General features: G+C 35.5%; 1 protein-coding gene across 1 annotated transcript in view; it reads left to right on the top strand.

The window, feature by feature from the left end:
* The first annotated feature begins 768 nt into the window (after window positions 1-768).
* LOC113526752 (basement membrane-specific heparan sulfate proteoglycan core protein-like) overlaps window positions 769-21,615 on the top strand; it is a 33,383-nt gene continuing 12,536 nt past the window's right edge. The window contains exons 1-10 of the mRNA XM_053233526.1: window positions 769-792; window positions 2,462-2,651; window positions 7,097-7,366; window positions 7,512-7,781; window positions 8,325-8,597; window positions 9,456-9,728; window positions 12,523-12,792; window positions 12,973-13,242; window positions 17,472-17,744; window positions 18,737-19,009. Coding sequence (XP_053089501.1) covers window positions 769-792; window positions 2,462-2,651; window positions 7,097-7,366; window positions 7,512-7,781; window positions 8,325-8,597; window positions 9,456-9,728; window positions 12,523-12,792; window positions 12,973-13,242; window positions 17,472-17,744; window positions 18,737-19,009 — 2,386 coding nt within the window. The remainder of the gene's footprint in view (window positions 793-2,461; window positions 2,652-7,096; window positions 7,367-7,511; window positions 7,782-8,324; window positions 8,598-9,455; window positions 9,729-12,522; window positions 12,793-12,972; window positions 13,243-17,471; window positions 17,745-18,736; window positions 19,010-21,615) is intronic.

Genomic DNA, 21,615 nt, shown 5'->3' with positions numbered 1-21,615 from the left:
CTTCTACTGAGTGTGCAGAGATTTCTGATATGTGCGTGTTTTTGTGTGTGTGTGTATACACCCATAAAAATGAAATGGTTTAGAGAACAGAGAGAGATTAAAGATCTGCAAAATCACCCAGCAGTTATTGTTTGACCCTCACTCTGATCACAGTGAAGATTTAAATTTAATATCACTATTTTTATCCTATTTATTTGTCTAGCTAAAATTCCAAAACAATAGAAAAGTAGTCATAAGGTGAAGTTGTTTAGCTAGGGCGAGTGGCATCACAGAGACAGTAATACTGCTTTTCACTGGAGAAGTGATTAAAGACTATTTCAAACGCTGAACTGTGTGTTTCTTCTCTAACAGAAAAACCTAAACCTAAACTCACATCAGACCTTAAAGGAGCTGCACTGACAGGAAACTCAGTGACTCTGAACTGTACACTGAAGCTGCAGTCTGCTGGATGGAAGTTTTACTGGACCAAAGACACACAGAGCACTGAGACTGAGACTGAAACACCCTCCTACAACATCAGCTCAGTAACAGTCTCTGATGGAGGTCAGTACAAGTGCAGAGCTGGAAGAGGAAACCCAGTCTACTACACACACTACAGTGATGCACTGTGGGTAAACTTTACTGGTGAGTAAGAGACTTTCTGTTAAGTGATTTTGCACAACAATGAACATATAAACAACATATGAGCAGTGTCACAATATAGCAATATTTACACAGCCACTCTATCAGCTAAATCATTTATTAAAGTTAAAGAGAGACAGTGTGAGCATGGCTGAGCAGGGCTGGTGTGAGGTGAGCTGGTAAGCAAGTGGCACAACACTAGATTAGCTTTGGAAGAAAATATCACCAAAACCTGTAAAACTCTTTTAACGAGCTGCTCAGAGGCTGTAAAAGGGGCTTCATAAATTTACTGCTTCAGAAACATCAACATGCTCGAGTCGAGACCTGCCTGAGTGTGAATGAGTGAAGAGGACGAGGAGCAAACTTTTATACTGAAACACTGAGTGTAAGAGGCTGTAGAATCTGAAAGAATGACAGAGATTAGAGAGTGAGTGTGTATGAGGAGTTATGAACTGATAACAGGTGTGTGGTGATGACTAAGAATGTGCATCACAGAGTTATATATATATATGTGTGTAAAAAAAAAACAAAAAAAAAAAACCCTTTCTGGCCCATCCCAGAAACCTCTGGTAAAGCACCAGTGGGTGAAGTCTAATAAAGTGTTACATTTACATATATAGCTTCCTACAAGGAAATCTCTGGGTCCCCAGCTTGTGATGGTGAAATGTGCTGGATGTTAAAGAATATAAATACAGAGCCTATATAGGGCTAAAATGACACTTTCTACCCATACAATAGTAATAAAATACCCAATTTATTTAAATCTAGGCAAACGACCAAATAAACCATCAATCAGTAGATAAACAATGAAAAGGAAAGAAACAAATAAAGGAATCAGTTAGCTTAGCAACATAACCCTCTTACTTTATTAATACAGCTTATGTTTATTCTTCTATTCCCAATTATGCTGAATACTTTAACCACTATAAAAATCCTCCTGAAAAATAAATACACAACCACTTATTTATAACACCAAAACAACCTTCAAGTTTCAGTAGTAATTCTCAACCCCTATGGACAATGCAGGAATGGAGAGGAAAAGTTCAAACCCCAGTCAGGTATGAGTATGTCTGGAAATGTTCACAGTTTAACCTCAGTGGTTAACTTGGAAATATTGAGAAGACAAATTCAACCAAACTCTCATGTGAAATAGTTCTTAAACTGTACCAGCGCTGGTAACCTCGTTGGGGCTCATATCGTTGGTGCACATATGACAGGTAAATCCTTGGAAAATACGGCAACAAAAATATAACCAAGTACTCACTCGGTCCTGTACTCCATATGTAGTCACCATGTCCAATAGTGTAGCAAAACAAAATAAACCCATTAATTACTGATTACAATATTTTAAACAATAACCATTTTACAAAAAGAACACAATAATATTCATTCTCATTTATATAAAACTACAAAAACACATTTATTAGAAAAAAACACTGAAAATAACAAACTTGCCATATTCACTTTCAACAGTACCATATATATACGTATAGTGTAGAACTAGTGTAGAAGATGTCAATTGTCATTACAGTAACATGATTATTTTTAGGGCTGAGTCTGTATTTAAGATTGTGATCTACATTTACTTCATCAGTAGTGATTGTTGTCTGACAGAGCTTAATCATTTACATGTGAGCAGATATACTGTATCTACACTCAATTTAAACTTCAATTTTAAAATGTTACTACTTCTTTAAATGATAGTGTTGGAAATCAATTCATATATAGAAACAGTAGTGATTTTTTTTTTCTTACAGAGAGTCCTAAACCTGTGGTGACTATAAAGCCTGATACACAGGTGTTCAGAGGAGAGACTGTGACTTTCAGGTGTGACATACAGGAAGAAAGACGCACTGAGTGGACATACGACTGGTATAGGGACGATTCCACATTCTACACATCCCACACAACACAGGAGTTCAGCATCAGCTCTGTTAGAAATGATCATTATGGTAAATACACCTGCAGAGGGAGGAGAAGTGACTCTCAGATCTCAAAGATGAGTGATCCTGTTACACTCTCTGTATCAGGTGAGTGAATGTATGTTATTACTTGTAAATGTAAAAGTTAGGATTTGTTTCAGATTTTGTTCCAGATTTTATCATATGAGACACAAAGTCTCATTATAATGGTTTTACAGCTTCTTTTTTGTCTGTTTACTTTTGACTTTCAATTTCCTAGTTTAAAGTTACTGATTCAATTGATTTGTAAAGAATCACTGCAACTTATTAGTCAGTCTGACTGCTGGAACGTCATTTTGCCTTTAATTTTATTTTCAGATTGTTAGAAAATCATTGATATGTATAAGAAACATGTTCTTCATCTAATAGTCAAGCTGATGCTACTGTCATGATTCTGCATGTTTGAAAACCGAGTTCAATGCTTCACTGTTGTGGCTTCACAATAAAAAGCTGTAAGTTTAGTTGAGTGAAGAAGATTTTTAAACAGATACTGATGTGTGCAGTTGGTGGTGCAGGTTGTGTCAACCCAAGCTTACAACAGCAAAGCACACTTTACCCCATTTTTCTTTAACATGCACACACAAGAACTAGAACACACCTCAGTCCAACACAGAGTCTCTGTAACACATCAAAACCAAAAGCCTTGGATAAATTCAGGTATATTGGGACAGTTAATCCTAGTGTTATTTATTTTCTGGCTTGATAAGTGAAAGTAAAAACGTATGTTACTGAGGCCTTGCAGTGGAAGTGTTTGATAGAAATTAAATGACTCCATTCATGTGACATCATATAAGGGGGCGTGGCCAGAATCCAACAGGAAGTTTGATTTATTATTTCATTTAACCTTTATTTAACCAGGTAATGTCTCATTGAGATTAAAATCCCTTTTTGAAGAGAGAACTGAGCAAGAAGGCAGCATACAAAGTTTCAACAAGCAAAACAGACAAGTAATTATACAATACAGTTAGCATAGCATCATAGCATCCCAAAAAGTTGACCTAAATATTTCTTGTGTATATATTTTTTTTAAATAAGATTATAAAATTGTTATATAAGATGCATACAAACACATGATAAACTGTAACAAAATAAGCATAAAATGAGTTCAAATCATGTCCAGATGTTTATAATTTAATCATTGTGAAGACTGTCAGACATGGGGAGGTCATTAGGAACAGCACAGTGTTCAGTTTAATTGGGACAGTCTTAAATACAATAAGTGGAGAGAGGAAAAGTGAAGGGATGTGATGGATGCATGAATGGATGAATGAAACACCCCACAACTATGGTTAAATGAGGCACTGATGGATTATATGTGCATTAAATGATGTTTTTATGAAAAGTGTAAATAAGCAGGTGATTAAGGTAGACTGGGAAATACAGAATGTTACTTAGACCTCCTACTGAGTATGCAGAGATTTCTACTTAGTGTACTGTCTTCATATCATTTTAATGATGTACAGTTATTTATTTATTTGTTTGTTTGTTTGTTGTGAGGTGGCAACACGACCCACTATTACTGATGTTTAGGCAAAACACAAAGTGTTAAAAAACAAGATCTTTTCTAAACATTTCCAATATGTCTTTTGTAGCCCTTTTTACTCCCTGTTGCTGAGAGAGCACAGCTCTGGGCTCCTAACTCACTTTGTTGTTTCCTAGATTATAGTAGATGAAGGAATATCTCTTGGACTCCTACTTGTAGCTTACTGTATTTCAGTGTCCAAAGGGACTATTACTGGTATCTACTCTTGTGCCAGTACGTAAAACAAGTTCACTCAATATTCACCAACCAAAATGTTTACTTGCTAAATGAGAACAAAATAAAATAAAATAAAAATAACTCCACTGTAGTACAGTAATCCCAAATCATATAAACTTAAACCAATCATCCAACACTTCGTACAGGCTAACAGTTAATTATTTACCCAAGCGCGCTCTCTCTCACGCAAACTGGCAAATTGAAAATACAGAAACAAAACAAAACAAAACCTTTAGGCCTGTAACGTGGCTGGGGTTCGGTGTGGCCCAAACTGAAATGGCCTCTTCACTCTATGAAGAGCAAATGTCTGTACTGAGTGCAAAAGGACCTGGTATTTGCGGGTTTCGGGGCTTTTACGTGCTCCATGTTTCCGAAGTTAGCACCTGCATCACTCCGTGTTACTCGTCCATAGGCGTTTATCCAGCGGTGCCAGAGGAACCCTGAGCGTTACCCGGTAGCTCAGAGCGCTATCTGCTTCTCCTTAGAGACTCCCAGAGGAAACAGAAGAACGGCAGCCAATAGTGTGTAGCTGTGAGCTGAACAACAGGCTAGCAGTTCGGCTAGCTAACTAGGCTAGTCAACTAGGTAATACACTGTGTGCAAACTTCATGTAGAAACAGCAGCTCCCTTTCTTTTTTACAGTTCATAACTAGTAAGTTCTTGCGCTTAGATTATTGTTTTAACAACCACAAGTTTTAACTTACAGTCACAGTTCATTAGTTATTCATAATTCCTAGTTTTTTCACAGAGAAAAAAAAAATCTCTCCTTTTTTCTTTTCCCGTTCTCTCCGCTCATTAACCCCTATCCAAGTAACCAATCAGAATCATGCATGTTGCTAGGTTTGTACTTTTCCACTCTCTTTTTAAACAATGCAATGAAATCATCCCAAAACAAATGAAACAAAAGTTTTCATCCCCACCAACCTCCATGAACTGAACCCCATTCACAAACTGCGCCATGTGCACGAGTGTGTTCCCAAGTGTGTGTATGAACTACATTCCTAACAAAACATATATACACTATATCTTAACGCTGTTACACTTTCAGTAAAGATTATATGTGTAGTTTTGCATTTTGTATTCCACTTTTCCAAAATAATCTTTACTTTATACACACATAAAAATAAATTGATGTAGAGTAGAGAGAGATTAGAAACCTGATAAATTATCACACGCATATGAGTAGTGTCAATATAGCAACATTTCCACAGCTACATACAAAGAACTCTTTCAGCTAAATCATTTATTAAAGTTAGAGAGAGACAGTGTGAGCATGGCTGAGCAGGGCTGGTGTGAGGTGAGCTGGAAAGCAAGTGGCACAACACTAGTTTAGCTTTGGAAGAAAATATCACCAAAATCTGTAAAACTCTTTTTACAAGCTGCTCAGAGGCTGTAAAAGGGGCTTCATAAAGGTCATAAAGTTACTCCTTCAGAAACATCAACATGCTCGAGTCGAGACCTGCCTGAGTGTGAATGAGTGAAGAGGACGAGGAGCAAACTTTTATACTGAACCACTGAGTGTAAGAGGCTGTAGAATCTGAACGAATGAGAATTATTGTTTTCTAGCACTATTTTTTGCTTTTTTATTAAATATACCTGTTAAAAGTGTAATCACTTTATACTGTCAGTTATTTCTAACATTATTGTGATCTACTTTTACTTCATTAGTAGTGATTGTTAAAATGACTCAGTGCACCTCTGACAGAGCTTCATCATTTACATGTGAGCAGATATACTGTCTTCCATTTTAAAATCTTACTACTCATTTAAATAATGGTGTTGGGAATTAATTCATATATAGAAAAAGTATTGATTTTTTTTTTTAATTGTAGTCCTAAACCTGTGGTGATTATAGAGCCTGATACACAGGTGTTCAGAGGAGAGAGAGTGACTTTCAGGTGTGACATACAGAGAGGAGGAGACACTGAGTGGACACACAGCTGGAATAAGAATGATCACACACTCTACTCAGACAGAACAACACAGGAGTTTGACTCAGTTAGAAATGATGCCAGTGTTAAATACACCTGCAGAGGGAGGAGAAGTGACTCTCAGAGCTCAGAGAACAGTTACTGTTTATATGTAAAAGTTATCAGTAGTTTTAGGTTTCATGTTTTTTTTTCCCAGATTTTTTCAGCTACATAGTGTCATTATAGCAACTTTAAACTTCTTTTTGATTTTTATTTTCCTATTTTAAAGCCATCAATTAACTTGATTTGTCAAGAATCACCACAGCTGATTAGCCAATCTGATTGGTGGCACAGAGTAAGCATTAAGTAAGAAAGGCAGTCAGTCCCACATCATCTTCCCTCTGCTATTATTTGAATCAAAAGAAAATAATTTCTTGTATGAGAAACACTTTCCTATTTATCTAATAGTCAAGCTGATTCTACTGTCATGTTTAAAAAAGCTTTTTTTAAGTTTTACTGCTGAGGATTCACAGTAAAGTGTTCAAGTTTAATAATTAACTTAACTAACATTTCTAAACAGATACTGATAGGTGCAGGTTGTGGTACATGACTTAACACACTATTTACAAAACACCAAACTAACAATAACAAATACAGTGACTTTTACACTTCAGTTCAATCTTCAATTTCATTTTATAGAATGTTCTGCATATAAACTGTGTTAAAAAGTCATACTGAAAATTGTGTAACTCTGTATCTAAATGCTGAATCAGACACAAAAATAATAAAACTTATGATGTAAAGATAAAAGCAGCTCTGATACCTTCATCATTTTATATCAACAGAAAAACCCAAACCGACTGTGAGTGTGAATCCTCAGAGCTCCGTCTACACTGGAGACAGAGTTACTCTGAGCTGTAATCTGCAGTCTACTGGATGGAGGTTTTTCTGGTACAAAAATGATCAGAAATCAAATCTGTTGTCCCCCGAGGACCCCGACACCAACACACTCAGTGCAACAGTCTCTAATGAAGGACAAATAAAGTACTACTGTAAAGCACGCAGGGGAAACTTCGACTCAGAGTTCAGTGATCCAGCCACGATTACAGTGAGAGGTACGTCATGTTCTCTACATTTTCACTACAGGTTTAACGTTAGTAAGTCTGTGGAAAGAAAAAATATATATTTTTTAAGGAATTATTATAATTGTGAAATTATATAATATATTATATATAATATGTATTTATTATCTTTGTATAGTGAGACCAAAGCCTGTAGTGAAAGTACAGGCAGCTGAGCGTGTGTTCATTGGGGAAACCGTCACTTTCTCATGTGAGGTACAGACTGGAGGATCCTGGCAGTACCACTGGTATAGAGATAATAAAGAACTCAGTGATGCTGCAGGAAATAATCAATACACAATCTCTAATGTTAAAGCCTCTGATAAAGGTGATTACACATGTAAAGGAACAAAGTCATCAGACCCAGAATACACACAGCCCAGTGATGCTGTTACACTGACTGTATCAGGTGAGTGTGTTTTATGTCTATTATGTTAATATTGTCTATTGCATTAAAACTGAAAAGTGTAGAGATGTGTTCTGTATAGAACTGCTTTACACATATTGAATAATATCAACTAAAAGAGTAATGTGTATCACAAGAATGTATCAACTTTGTACATCAAGACTGAAGGGATCTGAGTATGAGTTCATCAAGAAGAAAGATAATCACTTGTGTAAATAATCTTATTTACTTCTTAAGTAATTTACTAATCATAAACCACAGAAGAATCACATCATGTAGGCACCTGCTATTTCGCTAATGTTTGGTTTCCTTTTTTAGCAAATAAATGTGAACATGATTATTTTATATGCTACATTAATAAAGTAATATAATACTTAATTAGTGTAGCATATATAATATAATAAAAGAAAAAGATGTGTAGGCTTAATTATTGTTTACCTGAGACCAGGATCATCACAGAGACAGCAAAAATGTTTTCACTCTGTAGAGGTGATTAGTACAGTAAAGATTTCATTACTCCTGAACTGTGTGTTTCTTCTCTAACAGAAAAACCTAAACCTGAACTCACATCAGACCTTAAAGGAGCTGCACTGACAGGAAACTCAGCGACTCTGTCCTGTACACTGAAGCTGCAGTCTGCTGGATGGAAGTTTTACTGGATCAAACCCACACAGAGCACTGAGACTGAGACTGAAACACACTCCTACACCATCAGATCAGTTAGAGTCTCTGATGGAGGTCAGTACAAGTGCAGAGCTGGAAGAGGAAACCCAGTCTACTACACACACTACAGTGATGCACTCTGGGTAAATGTTACTGGTGAGTATGTGACTGCACTGCACAGAACGTGTTAACAGTAGAGCTGGGTAGGAACACACAGTTACTAACCCTAACCCTAAGCTATATTTACACTGCTTTATATACAGAACAAATACATTTTCCTCAGTATCATGCTCGAGTGTGAATGAGTGAAGAGGAGGAGGTTTGAAATTTTATACTGAACCACTGAGTGTAAAAAACTGCTGAATCAGAAAGAATGAGAGAGATTAGAGAGTTGTTGTGAGGTGTTATGAATTGAAAATGTGTGTGTGTGTATCTGTGTGTAGACATGCAGTGATAAGTCATGTCTGTCTGACTTGTGATTTAGCTCTGGTGCAATGCAGCACTTCAAACAAAAAGCTACTTTTTACTCAGAAAATTATTGTCATTGCTAGCATCTTTAATGCTCTGTGTAGTTTAATCTATTATCTTCATTACTTCACACCACAAATCTTTTTTTATGTCTTACCTAATAAATATAACTAATAGAAATAACTAGTTTTTTAACCTAAATAAATGTTAATTTAATATTGACATAGATTGAAATATAATAATATTAATATAATTATTAACAGGTGAGTCTTCTCCAGTGTCTCCTCCAGTAATGATAAGGATGTGCACATCAGAATTATTGTCTTCTAACCTTATTTTTTAATTTAAGCTACTTTTAACACATATACTGTCGTTCAGACAGGAATCAATAGTGAAAAAGATCTAAATTTTCAGAACAGTAACTTGATTAATTTTAGGACTGAGTCAGTTTTCCAAATTGTGGTCTACATTTACTTCATTAGTAGTCATTGTTAAAATGACTCAGTGCACCTTTGACAGGGCTTCATCATTTTTTTTTTTGTACAGAGAGTCCTAAACCTGTGGTGATTATAGAGCCTGATACACAGGTGTTCAGAGGAGAGAGAGTGACTTTCAGGTGTGACATACAGAGAGGAGGAGACACTGAGTGGACATACAGCTGGAATAAGAATGATCACACACTCTACTCAGACAGAACAACACAGGAGTTCAGCATCAGCTCAGTTACAGACTCTGACGGTGGTAAATACACCTGCAGAGGGAGGAGAAGTGACTCTCAGAGCTCAGAGATCAGTGATCCTGTTACACTCTCTGTATCAGGTGAGTGTGTGAGTTTATGTTATTACTTTTTTATTACATATGTTATTATTTTTGTTTTTATTATATGTAAAATGTATTGCTACTTTAAGTTTTCAGATTTGTTCCAGAGTTTTTTCAATGAACTGCACTGTAACTGAGTCTCATTATAATGACTTTACAGCTTCCTTCTGTCTGCTTACTTTTAATTCTCACTTTTCTGTCTTAAAGCCTCAAATTCACTTGATTACTGATCAAGACATGAATGATCACAACTTATTATTCAGTCTGACTGCTGGAACGTCATTTTGCCTTTGATTTTATTTTAAAATTGTTAGAAAATCATTGATATGTATAAGAATCATGTTCTTCACCTAATAGTCAAGCTGATGCTATTGTCATGATTACGCATGTTTGAAAACAGATTTCAAGGTTTCACTGTTGTGGCTTCACAGTAAAGATCTGTAAGTTTAGTTGAGTGAAGAAGATTTTTAAAGAGATACTGATGTGTGCAGTTGGTGGTGCAGGTTGTGTCAACCCAAGCTTACAACAGCAAAACACACTTTGCCTGAACTTGTGTTGGCAGTAAGGTACTGTAAAATTTAGAGTAAACAACTGTAAAACATATTTACAGTGAAGTACTGCAATATCTTAATGTTGTATAAAATAACATAACCCAGAACACTTGCTCATTTGAGTGATGCAGGATAAAACTGAGCTGAAGGATCGTGCCAAACCATGACAACTTGGCAGTGCTAGGATTTGAACACACAACCTTCTGATTCATGACGCTAAGCTTTAACCACTGAGTCACCACAACTGCACCATAATTAACTTGCACTGATTCAACTACTTCTACCACTGAATTAACTCCACTAACAGATTAAAGCTAGTGGTGCTAGTTCCGGTACCTCAGTGGTTAAAGTTTTGAGTCAAGGATAAGAAGGTTGTGTTCAAATCCCAGCACCACCAAACTGCACTGATTGGGTCCTTGAGCAAGACTCTTCAGCTCAGTTGTTTCCTGCATTAACCAAAAATATTGAGTTACATGTTAATTTATACTATGTATAATATTACAGTGCTTTACTGTAAATATGTTTTATAGTAAAATTTGCTGTAAATTTCACAGTACTCTATTAGCAAACCAGGCTGCCAGTAAATTACTGTAAAATCTACAGTAAAGTTTTTTACAGTGAACACAAAGTTTCTGTAACACATCAGCTACAGCACAGAGCCCTACCTTCACTGACTGGAGAATTCAGCAATAAAGATCTGCTTGTTAAAAATGACTACAAATGTGCACTCTAATAAGAAAATCACAAAGCCAAACAATAATTTTCAATGTTGACAACATTATAAAATGTGTAGATATAATAGGATAAATTCAGGTATATTGGGACAGTTAAACTTAGCATTATTTATTTTCTGGCTTGATAAGTGAATGTCATTTATGTGACATCATATAAGGGGGTGTGATCAGAAAGAATGAGGTAGTTTTATTTATTATTTCATTTAACCTTTATTTAACCAGGTAAAGTCTCAGTGAGGTTAAAAATCTCTTTTTCAAGAGAGACCTGGGCAAGAAGGCAGCATGCAAAGTTTCAACAAGCAAAACAGTCAATTATACAATTATACAATAGAGTTAGCATAGCATCATAGCATCCAAAAAAGTTGACCTAAAAAATTTCTCAATGTAGAAAAACACACACACACACACTATTTAGTTTTTTTTTTTAAATAACAATGTTCTAAAATTATTATTTAAGATGCATATAAACACATAACAAAATAAGCATAAAATCAGTTCAAATCATGTCCAGATGTTTATAATGTAATCATTGTGAAGATTTTCAGACATGGGGAGGTCATTAGGAACAGCACAGTGTTCAGTTTAATTGGGACAGTCTTAAATACAATAAGTGGAGAGAGGAAAAGTGAAGGGATGTGATGGATGCATGAATGGATGAATGAAACACCCCACAGCTATGGTTAAATGAGGCATTGATGGATTATATGTGCATTAAATGATGTTTTTATGAAATGTGTAAATAAGCAGGTGATTAAGGTAGACTGGGAAATACAGAATGTTACTTAGACCTCCTACTGAGTATGCAGAGATTTCTACTTAGTGTACTGTCTTCATATCATTTTAATGATGTACAGTTATTTATTTGTTTGTTTGTTTGTTGTGAGGTGGCAACACGACCCACTTTTACTGATGTTTAGGCAAAACACAAAGTGTTAAAAACAAAACCATTTCTAAACATTTCCAATATGTCTTCCAGTAAAGATTATACGTGTAGTTTTGCATTTTGTTTTCCACTTTTCCAAAATATTCTTTGCTCTATACACCCATAAAAATAAATTGATGTAGAGTAGAGAGAGATTAGAGACCTGCATCATCACACAGCAGTTATTTTCTGACCCCCACTTCGATCACAGCTGTTATTTAAGTTAAAAAGTTTAACGTTTAAAGTTTCACTGCTGTGCTTTTACAATAAAGAGATAAATGATTGAATAAGATTTTTAAAAAGACACTAATGCATGCAGTGTGATACAGAATTTGAGACATGATTTATAAATCATCATGTGTAAAAGCAAAATCACAGGAGCAATACAGTGACCTTTACACTTCAGTTCAATCATTAATTTCTTTTTGTAGACAATGTACTGTATATAAACCATGTAAAAATAAAAAGTCACATCACTGAAACCTTTACAATAAACACTGTATCTAAATGCTTAGTTAGGCACAAAGATTAAACTACTGCTCATGTTGTAAAGGTAACTCCAGCTTTTAATCATTTTATATCAACAGAAAAACCCAAACCGACTGTGAGTGTGAATCCTCAGAGCTCCGTCTACACTGGAGACAGAGTTACTCTGAGCTGTAATCTGCTGTCTACTGGATGGACTTTTCTCTGGTACCAAGGTTATTGGCCATTAAAACCTCTGACCTCTGTAGCTACAGTGACCAACACACTAATTGTGACAGTCTCTAATGAAGGACAAAAATATTGCTACTGTAAAGCACGCAGGGGAAACTACAACTCAGAGATCAGTTATCTAGCCACGATTACAGTGAGAGGTACGTCATGTTTTTTACATTTTCACTACACATTTAAAATTAGGAAGATGGTGAAAACCTAATTATTTTATTATTTTAGTAACTGTTTCAGGAAGTATTATAATTATATAATTATGTAAATATATAATATGATTAATTGATTCTGTATATGGTTAAAATGTTTTTGCTATCTTTGTATAGCGAGACCAAAGCCTGTAGTGAAAGTACAGGCAGCTGAGCCTGTGTTCATTGGGGAAACCGTCACTTTCTCCTGTGAGATACAGACTGGAGGATACTGGCAGTACCACTGGTATAGAAATAATAAAGAACTCAGTGATGCTGCAGGAAAGAAAATGTACACAATCACTGATGTTAAAGCCTCTGATAAAGGTGATTACACATGTAAAGGAACAAAGTCATCAGACCCAAAATACACACAGATCAGTGATGCTGTTACACTGACTGTGTCAGGTGAGTGTGTTTTATCTCTCATATTTTCTATTTCATTAACATTTTAAAGTGTAGACATGTATTTTTCATATGTGACAAAGGGCTCTATCACGGGCCACTGCACCATTTCAGTTTAATGATGAAATATTTAATTACCCCACGCACACACACAAACACAGAATTAGCCTCTAGCTGGATTCCATACACTGACACAGCCACATTATAAAATCATCTCTAACCTGCTGTATGAAATGCAAATAAAACATGCATACACATCTAAGGACACTTATTGGGCTTATCTACTGTGTTATCACATGTTGTTGAGTTTTGTGATGCCTGTTAGCTTGTTTACTTTAAATAACATGCTACCTTGTGTCTGTTGTCAGCCATGTTTGTTTTGTGTAGAGTTCCACACTATGGGAACTAAGAGGACACTCTGAGCTAAATGTTTTTTGTAAAATTACATGCAGAAGAAAGCTACCAATGTGATTGAATTATTGTATTTTAATAATTAATAATGTTATTATATTGTCATACCATTAATGTTAATTAATATGGTGTTGGCAAGAAAAAAGCCTGAACTGGAAGCATAATTAAAACAATGCACTTTCTCTTTTATTGATAAACTGACACTTCCAGCACAAACACAGGCTGGGTGATTAGCCACAGGACCGCTAGAATGGGGTAAACCGGCGGCGGGTACATCGGTATGACATGTACTGGCACAGGCAGCCCATAAACATATTTTTCAGTAAAACACTAATTCCAACTAAACAAGACACTGAAGATTACACTACTGGGCAGCTGTGGGGGCTTATGGGTATACAAATTAATGTCCATTTTACTAAAGTGCAGCAACGCTACATACCCAGTGAACAATTACACTCCCCCCGGTCACTCTGTATCTTGGCTGAATGGCAGAACAGTAAAGCGTTCGCCCTGTCCTCAGGAGATCAGGAGATTTAGACCTGATGATGCCACAGCTACCCGTGTCCAGTGACTTTGATATCCGGCTTTGATTGATGGCAGCACGCTATCCCATGTCAACTGAAACTTAACTGATGCCACTTTTGAGCATCTCTGAGCTCATATAGGTGGAAAAGGGCAGTTAGTGTTTTCCTCTGAGTGTGTTCACTAACTAGTGGGAGGGAAATGGAAATGACTAAAATTTGAAAGAAAATTTGGGTAAAAAAAAATTTATATAGAGAAATCACTTTCCACTTTAATCAGTTATATATCATATAATATGTAGATACTGCAGGTAGCCTGTAGCTGATAAATTGTAATTGAATAGTGACATTACAAACATTGGGATTCTGGTAAATTTGTATGTGAATTGTATGCTCAGGACAGAATTTTCCAAAAACAGAAGCATATCTCAGTTATGCACAATTCTAACCTTGAACTTAAGTCGACTTTTCTTTTAAGATATCAGCTCAAGTCAGGAGCAGTATTCACATGTTCAACATGCCAGATTTTCAATATCAGTATTCTTGAAGTATGACCTTAGTGAATTTAATTTAAAAATATAACAAACATATGATTTTAAACTACATTAAGTTTTGTTTATATCACTTCTGTTTTTAAACTAAATTATTTTTCATTACTAGCATATTTTACAAAAAAAAAATGAAAGGTTGTGATGTCTACATGTACTAAGGGCTTATTTGATTCACATAATGTCAGCCCTGTGCTAATTTAACACAAACATGCTCATCTGCTCAACTCTAGTGAGAAAACACAAAAAAATCAGGCCTGGTAAATGTGTAAATGTTGAGGTCAGGTAGTGGTGGAAAGTTTACCTGTAGGCTATAAATAAGAAACAGGATAAACAGGGGATTTTCAAATCTGTCACAATAGTGACAATCTACAAATTCAACTGACGGTGTTGTCTTAACCCTCCTTTTGTGTTCCGGTCAAATCTGACCGATTTACAAGTTTCCTCTCTAAAAAAGTGCAGTAAATTTCATCTGTTTGTCATGAGGTTCCATGACTTTGTTCACACGTGGCATTTGAACACATAAAATAAATTTGAAATATTTTTATAAAAATTTGTGTGTTTTATGGAACTTGTATACACCCATGGGGTTCCCGGTCAAAAATGACCGCTCATTGGAAATGAATGGGTAAGACTACAATTAGTGTATAAAACAGAGTTCAAGCACATTTCTACACTCTTACCACACCTCAACATACACACACACATCACTGTTGATGAGTGTCTAGTCGGTTTTAGGGGACGGTGCCCATTCAAGCAATATATGCCAAACAAACCATCTAAGTATGGTATAAAGATATGGGCAGCATGTGATGTGAAGACAAGTTATGCCTGGAACATGCAAGTGTACACAGGCAAACCGGCTGATGGTATTCCTGAGAAAAATCAGGGGAAGAGGGTGGTCCTAGAAATGACAGCAGGGCTACAAGGACACAACATTACCTGTGATAATTTTTTCACCAGCTATGCCCTGGGTCAGGAGCTGCTCCAAAAAAAACTGACCATGGTCGGAACAATAAGAAAAAACAAAAAACAAAACAAGCTTGAGTTGCCTCCCACTTTTCTGACAAGATCAATCCAGGCTGGAAGGAGGGCAAAAACTACAAGAGGAGACTGTTCCTTGAAGAACTTGGAAAAAGCATGGTGGAGCCCCTCATTCAAGGGTGCCGACACCTTCCACGAACGCCATCCTCTGCTGCATGGGTGAGAGACATGCAAGCAAAAGCAGCAACATCCACGCCAAGCAGAGAAGGAGGAGGCAAAAGAAAGAGGTGCCAACTGTGTGCACCAAGAGATAAAAAAAAACAAGCTTTGTGTGCCACAGATGTGGTGTATATATTTGCAAAGAACATGCAATGACCTCAGTATATTGCCCAACATGCTCATGAGAGGACAAAACTGAGGAACATTGGGATGACACTATGGCACTGTCTTTTCAGAGCTACATGAGAAAAATTGTAAATGTGTTCATACAGGGTATGGTTCAAGCATTACTTTTGTAATATAGTTAAGTTTTCCCTGTGTTCATTTGGGCTTTTTTCTTTTCAATAAATAAATCATACCAGTCAGTTTTGACCAGGAACACAAAAGTTGTTATTTTGTGCCACAGTTTAGAAAATATAACTGGTTTCAAAAAAGTGATTTTGGTAAACATTTCAGTGAAGTACTCTGTGATAAATGGTACAATAGGTTTAATCTTAGTATTTGTTATAGTCAAAATAATATCTATGTAATGTTTTTTCCCTAAAAAGACGAGTGGTATGAGCTCAGGTAAATGTGGCCTGCAGGGCATACACAGCAAATACAAGTTAAAAACTTGTAATGTTCTCCAAGAGCTGAAGTTGATAAAAAGATCTAATACAACATTAGGTGATAATATATGTATTATTGTGGATTTATAATGGAATGAAATGATCCTGGTCAAAAATGACCGGGAACACTATGAGTGTTAGCTGAAACGAACACATAATTTCTAGCAAAATTACTTATAGGCCAGTTTTCATTAATTGACAACTGACTTTCATTATATTTTCTGCAGCAGATGATCAGACTGATCACACTGTTTCAGAGAAAAAGATATCTGATTATTAATTGTGAGATAGATGATTATGTGAAGCTACAAAGTACAAATTTCATCATAAACACAACGTGTTACATACAAATTGTATAGGAAAAGTCATAAAATTGTAGGTTTTTTTTTTCAATAAATTTGAAATCAAAAGGCTTTATTAAGCACAAATATTGTAAAGATAAAAGCAGCTCTCATATCTTCATCATTTCATATCAACAGAAAAATCCAAACTGACTGTGAGTGTGAATCACATATTGAATAATATCAACTAAAAGAGTAATGTGTATCACAAGAATGTATCAACTTTGTACATCAAGACTGAAGGGATCTGAGTATGAGTTCATCAAGAAGAAAGATAATCACTTGTGTAAATAATCTTATTTACTTCTTAAGTAATTTACTAATTATAAACCACAGAAGAATCACATCATGTAGGCACCTGCTATTTCTCTAATGTTTGGTCTGTTTCCTCTTTTAGCAAATAAATATGAACATGATTATTTAGCTTACTATGCTACACTAATAAAGTAATATAATAAAAGGAAAAAATATGTAGGCTTAATTATAGTTTAGCTGAGACCAGGATCATCACAGAGACAGCAAAATTGTTTTCACTCTGTAGAGGTGATTAGTACAGTAAAGATTACATTACTCCTGAACTGTGTGTTTCTTCTCTAACAGAAAAACCTAAACCTAAACTCACATCAGACCTTAAAGGAGCTGCACTGACAGGAAACTCAGTGACTCTGTCCTGTACACTGAAGCTGCAGTCTGCTGGATGGAAGTTTTACTGGATCAAACCCAGACAGAGCACTGAGACTGAGACTGGAATACACTCCTACACCATCAGATCATTCACAGTCTCTGATGGAGGTCAGTACAAGTGCAGAGCTGGAAGAGGAAACCCAGTCTACTACACACACTACAGTGATGCACTGTGGGTAAAAGTTACTGGTGAGTATGTGACTGCACTGCACAGAAAGTGTCAACAGTAGAGCTGGGTAGTAACACACAGTAAGCTATATTTACACAGCTACATATACAGAACAAATAAATTTTCCTCAGTATCATGCTCGAGTGTGAATGAGTGAAGAGGAGGAGGTTTAAATTTTTATACTGAACCACTGAGTGTAAAAAACTGCTGAATCAGAAAGAATGAGATAGATTAGAGAGTCGTTGTGAGGTGTTATGAATTGAAAATGTGTGTGTGTGTGTGTGTGTGTGTATCTGTGTGTTTAGACATGCAGTGATGAGTAATGTCTGTCTGAGTTTTTGTGATTTAGCTCCGGTGCAATGCAGCACTTCAAACAAAAAGCTACTTTTTACTCAGAAAATTATTGTCATTGCTAGCATCTTTAATGCTCTATGTGTAGTTTAATCTATTATCTTCATTACTTCACACCACAAAACTTTTTTTATGTCTTACCTAATAAATATAACTAATAGAAATAACTAGTTTTTTAACCTAAATAAATGTTAATAAAATATTGACGTAGATTGAAATATAATAATATGAATATAATTATTAACAGGTGAGTCTTCTCCAGTGTCTCCTCCAGTAATGATAAGGATGTGCACATCAGAATTATTGTCTTCTAACCTTATTTTTTCTTTTTATTAAATATACCTGTTAAAAGTGTAAACAAATTATACTCACTCAGTTATTTCTAGCTTTATTTTCCAGCTTTTACCTTTAGTTTCTTGTTCGCTTGCTGACACTCGGTGTTCCTAAAGATGAATAATCAGGAAAACAGGATAACAAACACACTGTCATTCAGACAGGAATCAATAGTGAAAAAGATCTAAATTTTCAGAACAGTAACTTGATTAATTTTAGGCCTGAGTCAGTTTTCCAAATTGTGATCTACATTTACTTCATTAGTAGTGATTGTTAAAATGACTCAGTGCACCTCTGACAGAGCTTCATCTTTTTTTTTTTTTAACAGAGAGTCCTAAACCTGTGGTGATTATAGAGCCTGATACACAGGTGTTCAGAGGAGAGAGATTGACTTTCAGGTGTGACATACAGAGAGGAGGAGACACTGAGTGGACATACAGCTGGAATAAGAATGATCACACACTCTACTCAGACAGAACAACACAGGAGTTCAGCATCAGCTCAGTTACAGACTCTGACGGTGGTAAATACACCTGCAGAGGGAGGAGAAGTGACTCTCAGAGCTCAGAGATCAGTGATCCTGTTACACTCTCTGTATCAGGTGAGTGTGTGAGTTTGTTATTACTTTTTTATTACATATGTTATTATTTTTGTTTTTATTATATGTAAAATGTATTGCTACTTTAAGTTTTCAGATTTGTTCCAGAGTTTTTTCAATGAGCTGCACTGTAACTGAGTCTCATTATAATGACTTTACAGCTTCCTTCTCTCTGTTTACTTTTAATTCTCACTTTTCTGTCTTAAAGCCTCGAATTCCCTTGATTACTGGTCAAGACATGAATCATGACAACTTATTATTCAGTCTGACTGCTGGAACGTCATTTTGCCTTTGATTTTATTTTAAATTGTTAGAAAATCATTGATATGTATAAGAAACATGTTCTTCACCTAACAGTCAAGCTGATGCTACTGTCATGATTCTGCATGTTTGAAAAACGATTTCAATGCTTCACTGTTGTGGCTTCACAGTAAAGATCTGTAAGTTTAATTAAGTGAAGAAGATTTTTTAAATAGATACTGATGTGTGCAGTTGGTGGTGCAGGTTGTGTCAACCCAAGCTTACAACAGCAAAACACACTTTGCCAGAACTTGTGTTGGCAGTAAGGTACTGTAAAATTTAGAGTAAACAACTGTAAAACATATTTACAGTGAAGTACTGCAATATCTTAATGTTGTATAAAATAACATAACCCAGAACACTTGCTCATTTGTGTGATGCAGGATAAAACTGAGCTGAAGGATCTTGCCAAACCACGAAAACTTGGCAGTGCTAGCATTTGAACACACAACCTTCTGATTCATGAAGCTAAGCTTTAACCACTGAGTCATCACAACTACACCATAATTAACTTGCACTCATTCAACTACTTCTACCACTGAATTAACTCCACTAAAAGATTACATTGAATCAATGCCAGCTAGTGGTGCTAGTTCCGGTACCTCAGTGGTTAAGGTTTTGAGTCAAGGATTAGAAGGTTGTGTTCAAATCCCAGCACTACTAAACTGCATTGACTGTGTCCTTGAGTAAGACTCTTCAGCTCAGTTGTTTCTTGCATTAACCAAATATATGGGGTTATGTCTTACTTTATACTTTGCATAATATTACAGTGCTTTACTGTAAAGATGTTTTATAGTAAAATTTGCTGTAAATTTCACAGTACTCTATTGGCAAACCAGGCTGCCAGTAATTTACTGTAAAATCTACAGTAAAGTTTTTTACAGTGAACACAAAGTTTCTGTAACACATCAGCTACAGCACAGAGCCCTACCTTCACTGACTGGAGAATTCAGCAATAAAGATCTGCTTGTTAAAAATGACTACAAATGTGCACTCTAATAAGAAAATCACAAAGCCAAACAATAATTTTCAATTTCAATATTGACAACATTATAAAATGTGTAGATATAATAGGATAAATTCAGGTATATTGGGACAGTTAAACTTAGCATTATTTATTTTCTGGCTTGATAAGTGAATGTCATTTATGTGACATCATATAAGGGGGAGTGATCAGAAGGAAAGAGGAAGTTTTATTTATTATTTCATTTAACCTTTATTTAACCAGGTAAAGTCTCAGTGAGGTTAAAAATCTCTTTTTCAAGAGAGACCTGGGCAAGAAGGCAGCATGCAAAGTTTCAACAAGCAAAACAGTCACGCAATTATACAACAGAGTTAGCATAGCATCATAGCATCCCAAAAAAGTTGACCTAAAAAATTTCTCAATGTAGAAAAATGACACACACACACACAGACACACACACTATATAGTTTTTTTTTTAAATAATAATGTTCTAAAATTATTATTTAAGATAAATACAAACACATGATAAACTGTAACAAAATAAGCATAAAATCAGTTCAAATCATGTCCAAATGTTTATAATGTAATCATTGTGAAGACTGTCAGACATGGGGAGGTCATTAGGAACAGCACAGTGTTCAGTTTAATTGGGACAGTCTTAAATACAATAAGTGGAGAGAGGAAAAGTGAAGGGATGTGATGGATGCATGAATGGATGAATGAAACACCCCACAACTATGGTTAAATGAGGCATTGATGGATTATATGTGCATTAAATGATGTTTTTATGAAATGTGTGAATAAGCAGGTGATTAAGGTAGACTGGGAAATACAGAATGTTACTTAGACCTCCTACTGAGTATGCAGAGATTTCTACTTAGTGTACTGTCTTCATATCATTTTAATGATGTACAGGTATTTATTTGTTTGTTTGTTTGTTTGTTTGCTGTGAGATGGCAACACGACCCACTTTTATTGATGTTTAGGCAAAACACAAAGTGTTAAAAAACAAGACCATTTCTAAACATTTCCAATATGTCTTCCAATAAATATTATATGTGTAGTTTTGCATTTTGTGTTCCACTTTTCCAAAATAATCTTTACTATAAATGCACATAAAATAAATTGATGTAGAGTAGAGAGAGATTAGAGACCTGCATCATCACACAGCAGTTATTTTCTGACCCTCACTTCAATCACAGTGAAGCTTTACATTTAATATCCCTATTTTCATTCTCATCATGTGTTTAACTAAAAATTCTAAAACAATTTAAAAGTAGTCATAAGTTGTTTAGCATCATTACAGAGAGAGTATTACTGTTTTACTGTAGATGTGATTAGTGTA

Source organism: Pangasianodon hypophthalmus, chromosome 4 (assembly GCF_027358585.1).
Source record: "Pangasianodon hypophthalmus isolate fPanHyp1 chromosome 4, fPanHyp1.pri, whole genome shotgun sequence".
Taxonomy (NCBI): domain Eukaryota; kingdom Metazoa; phylum Chordata; class Actinopteri; order Siluriformes; family Pangasiidae; genus Pangasianodon; species Pangasianodon hypophthalmus.
Note: the sequence above shows the minus strand (reverse complement) of the source record. Positions and strands in the feature narration are given on the sequence as shown.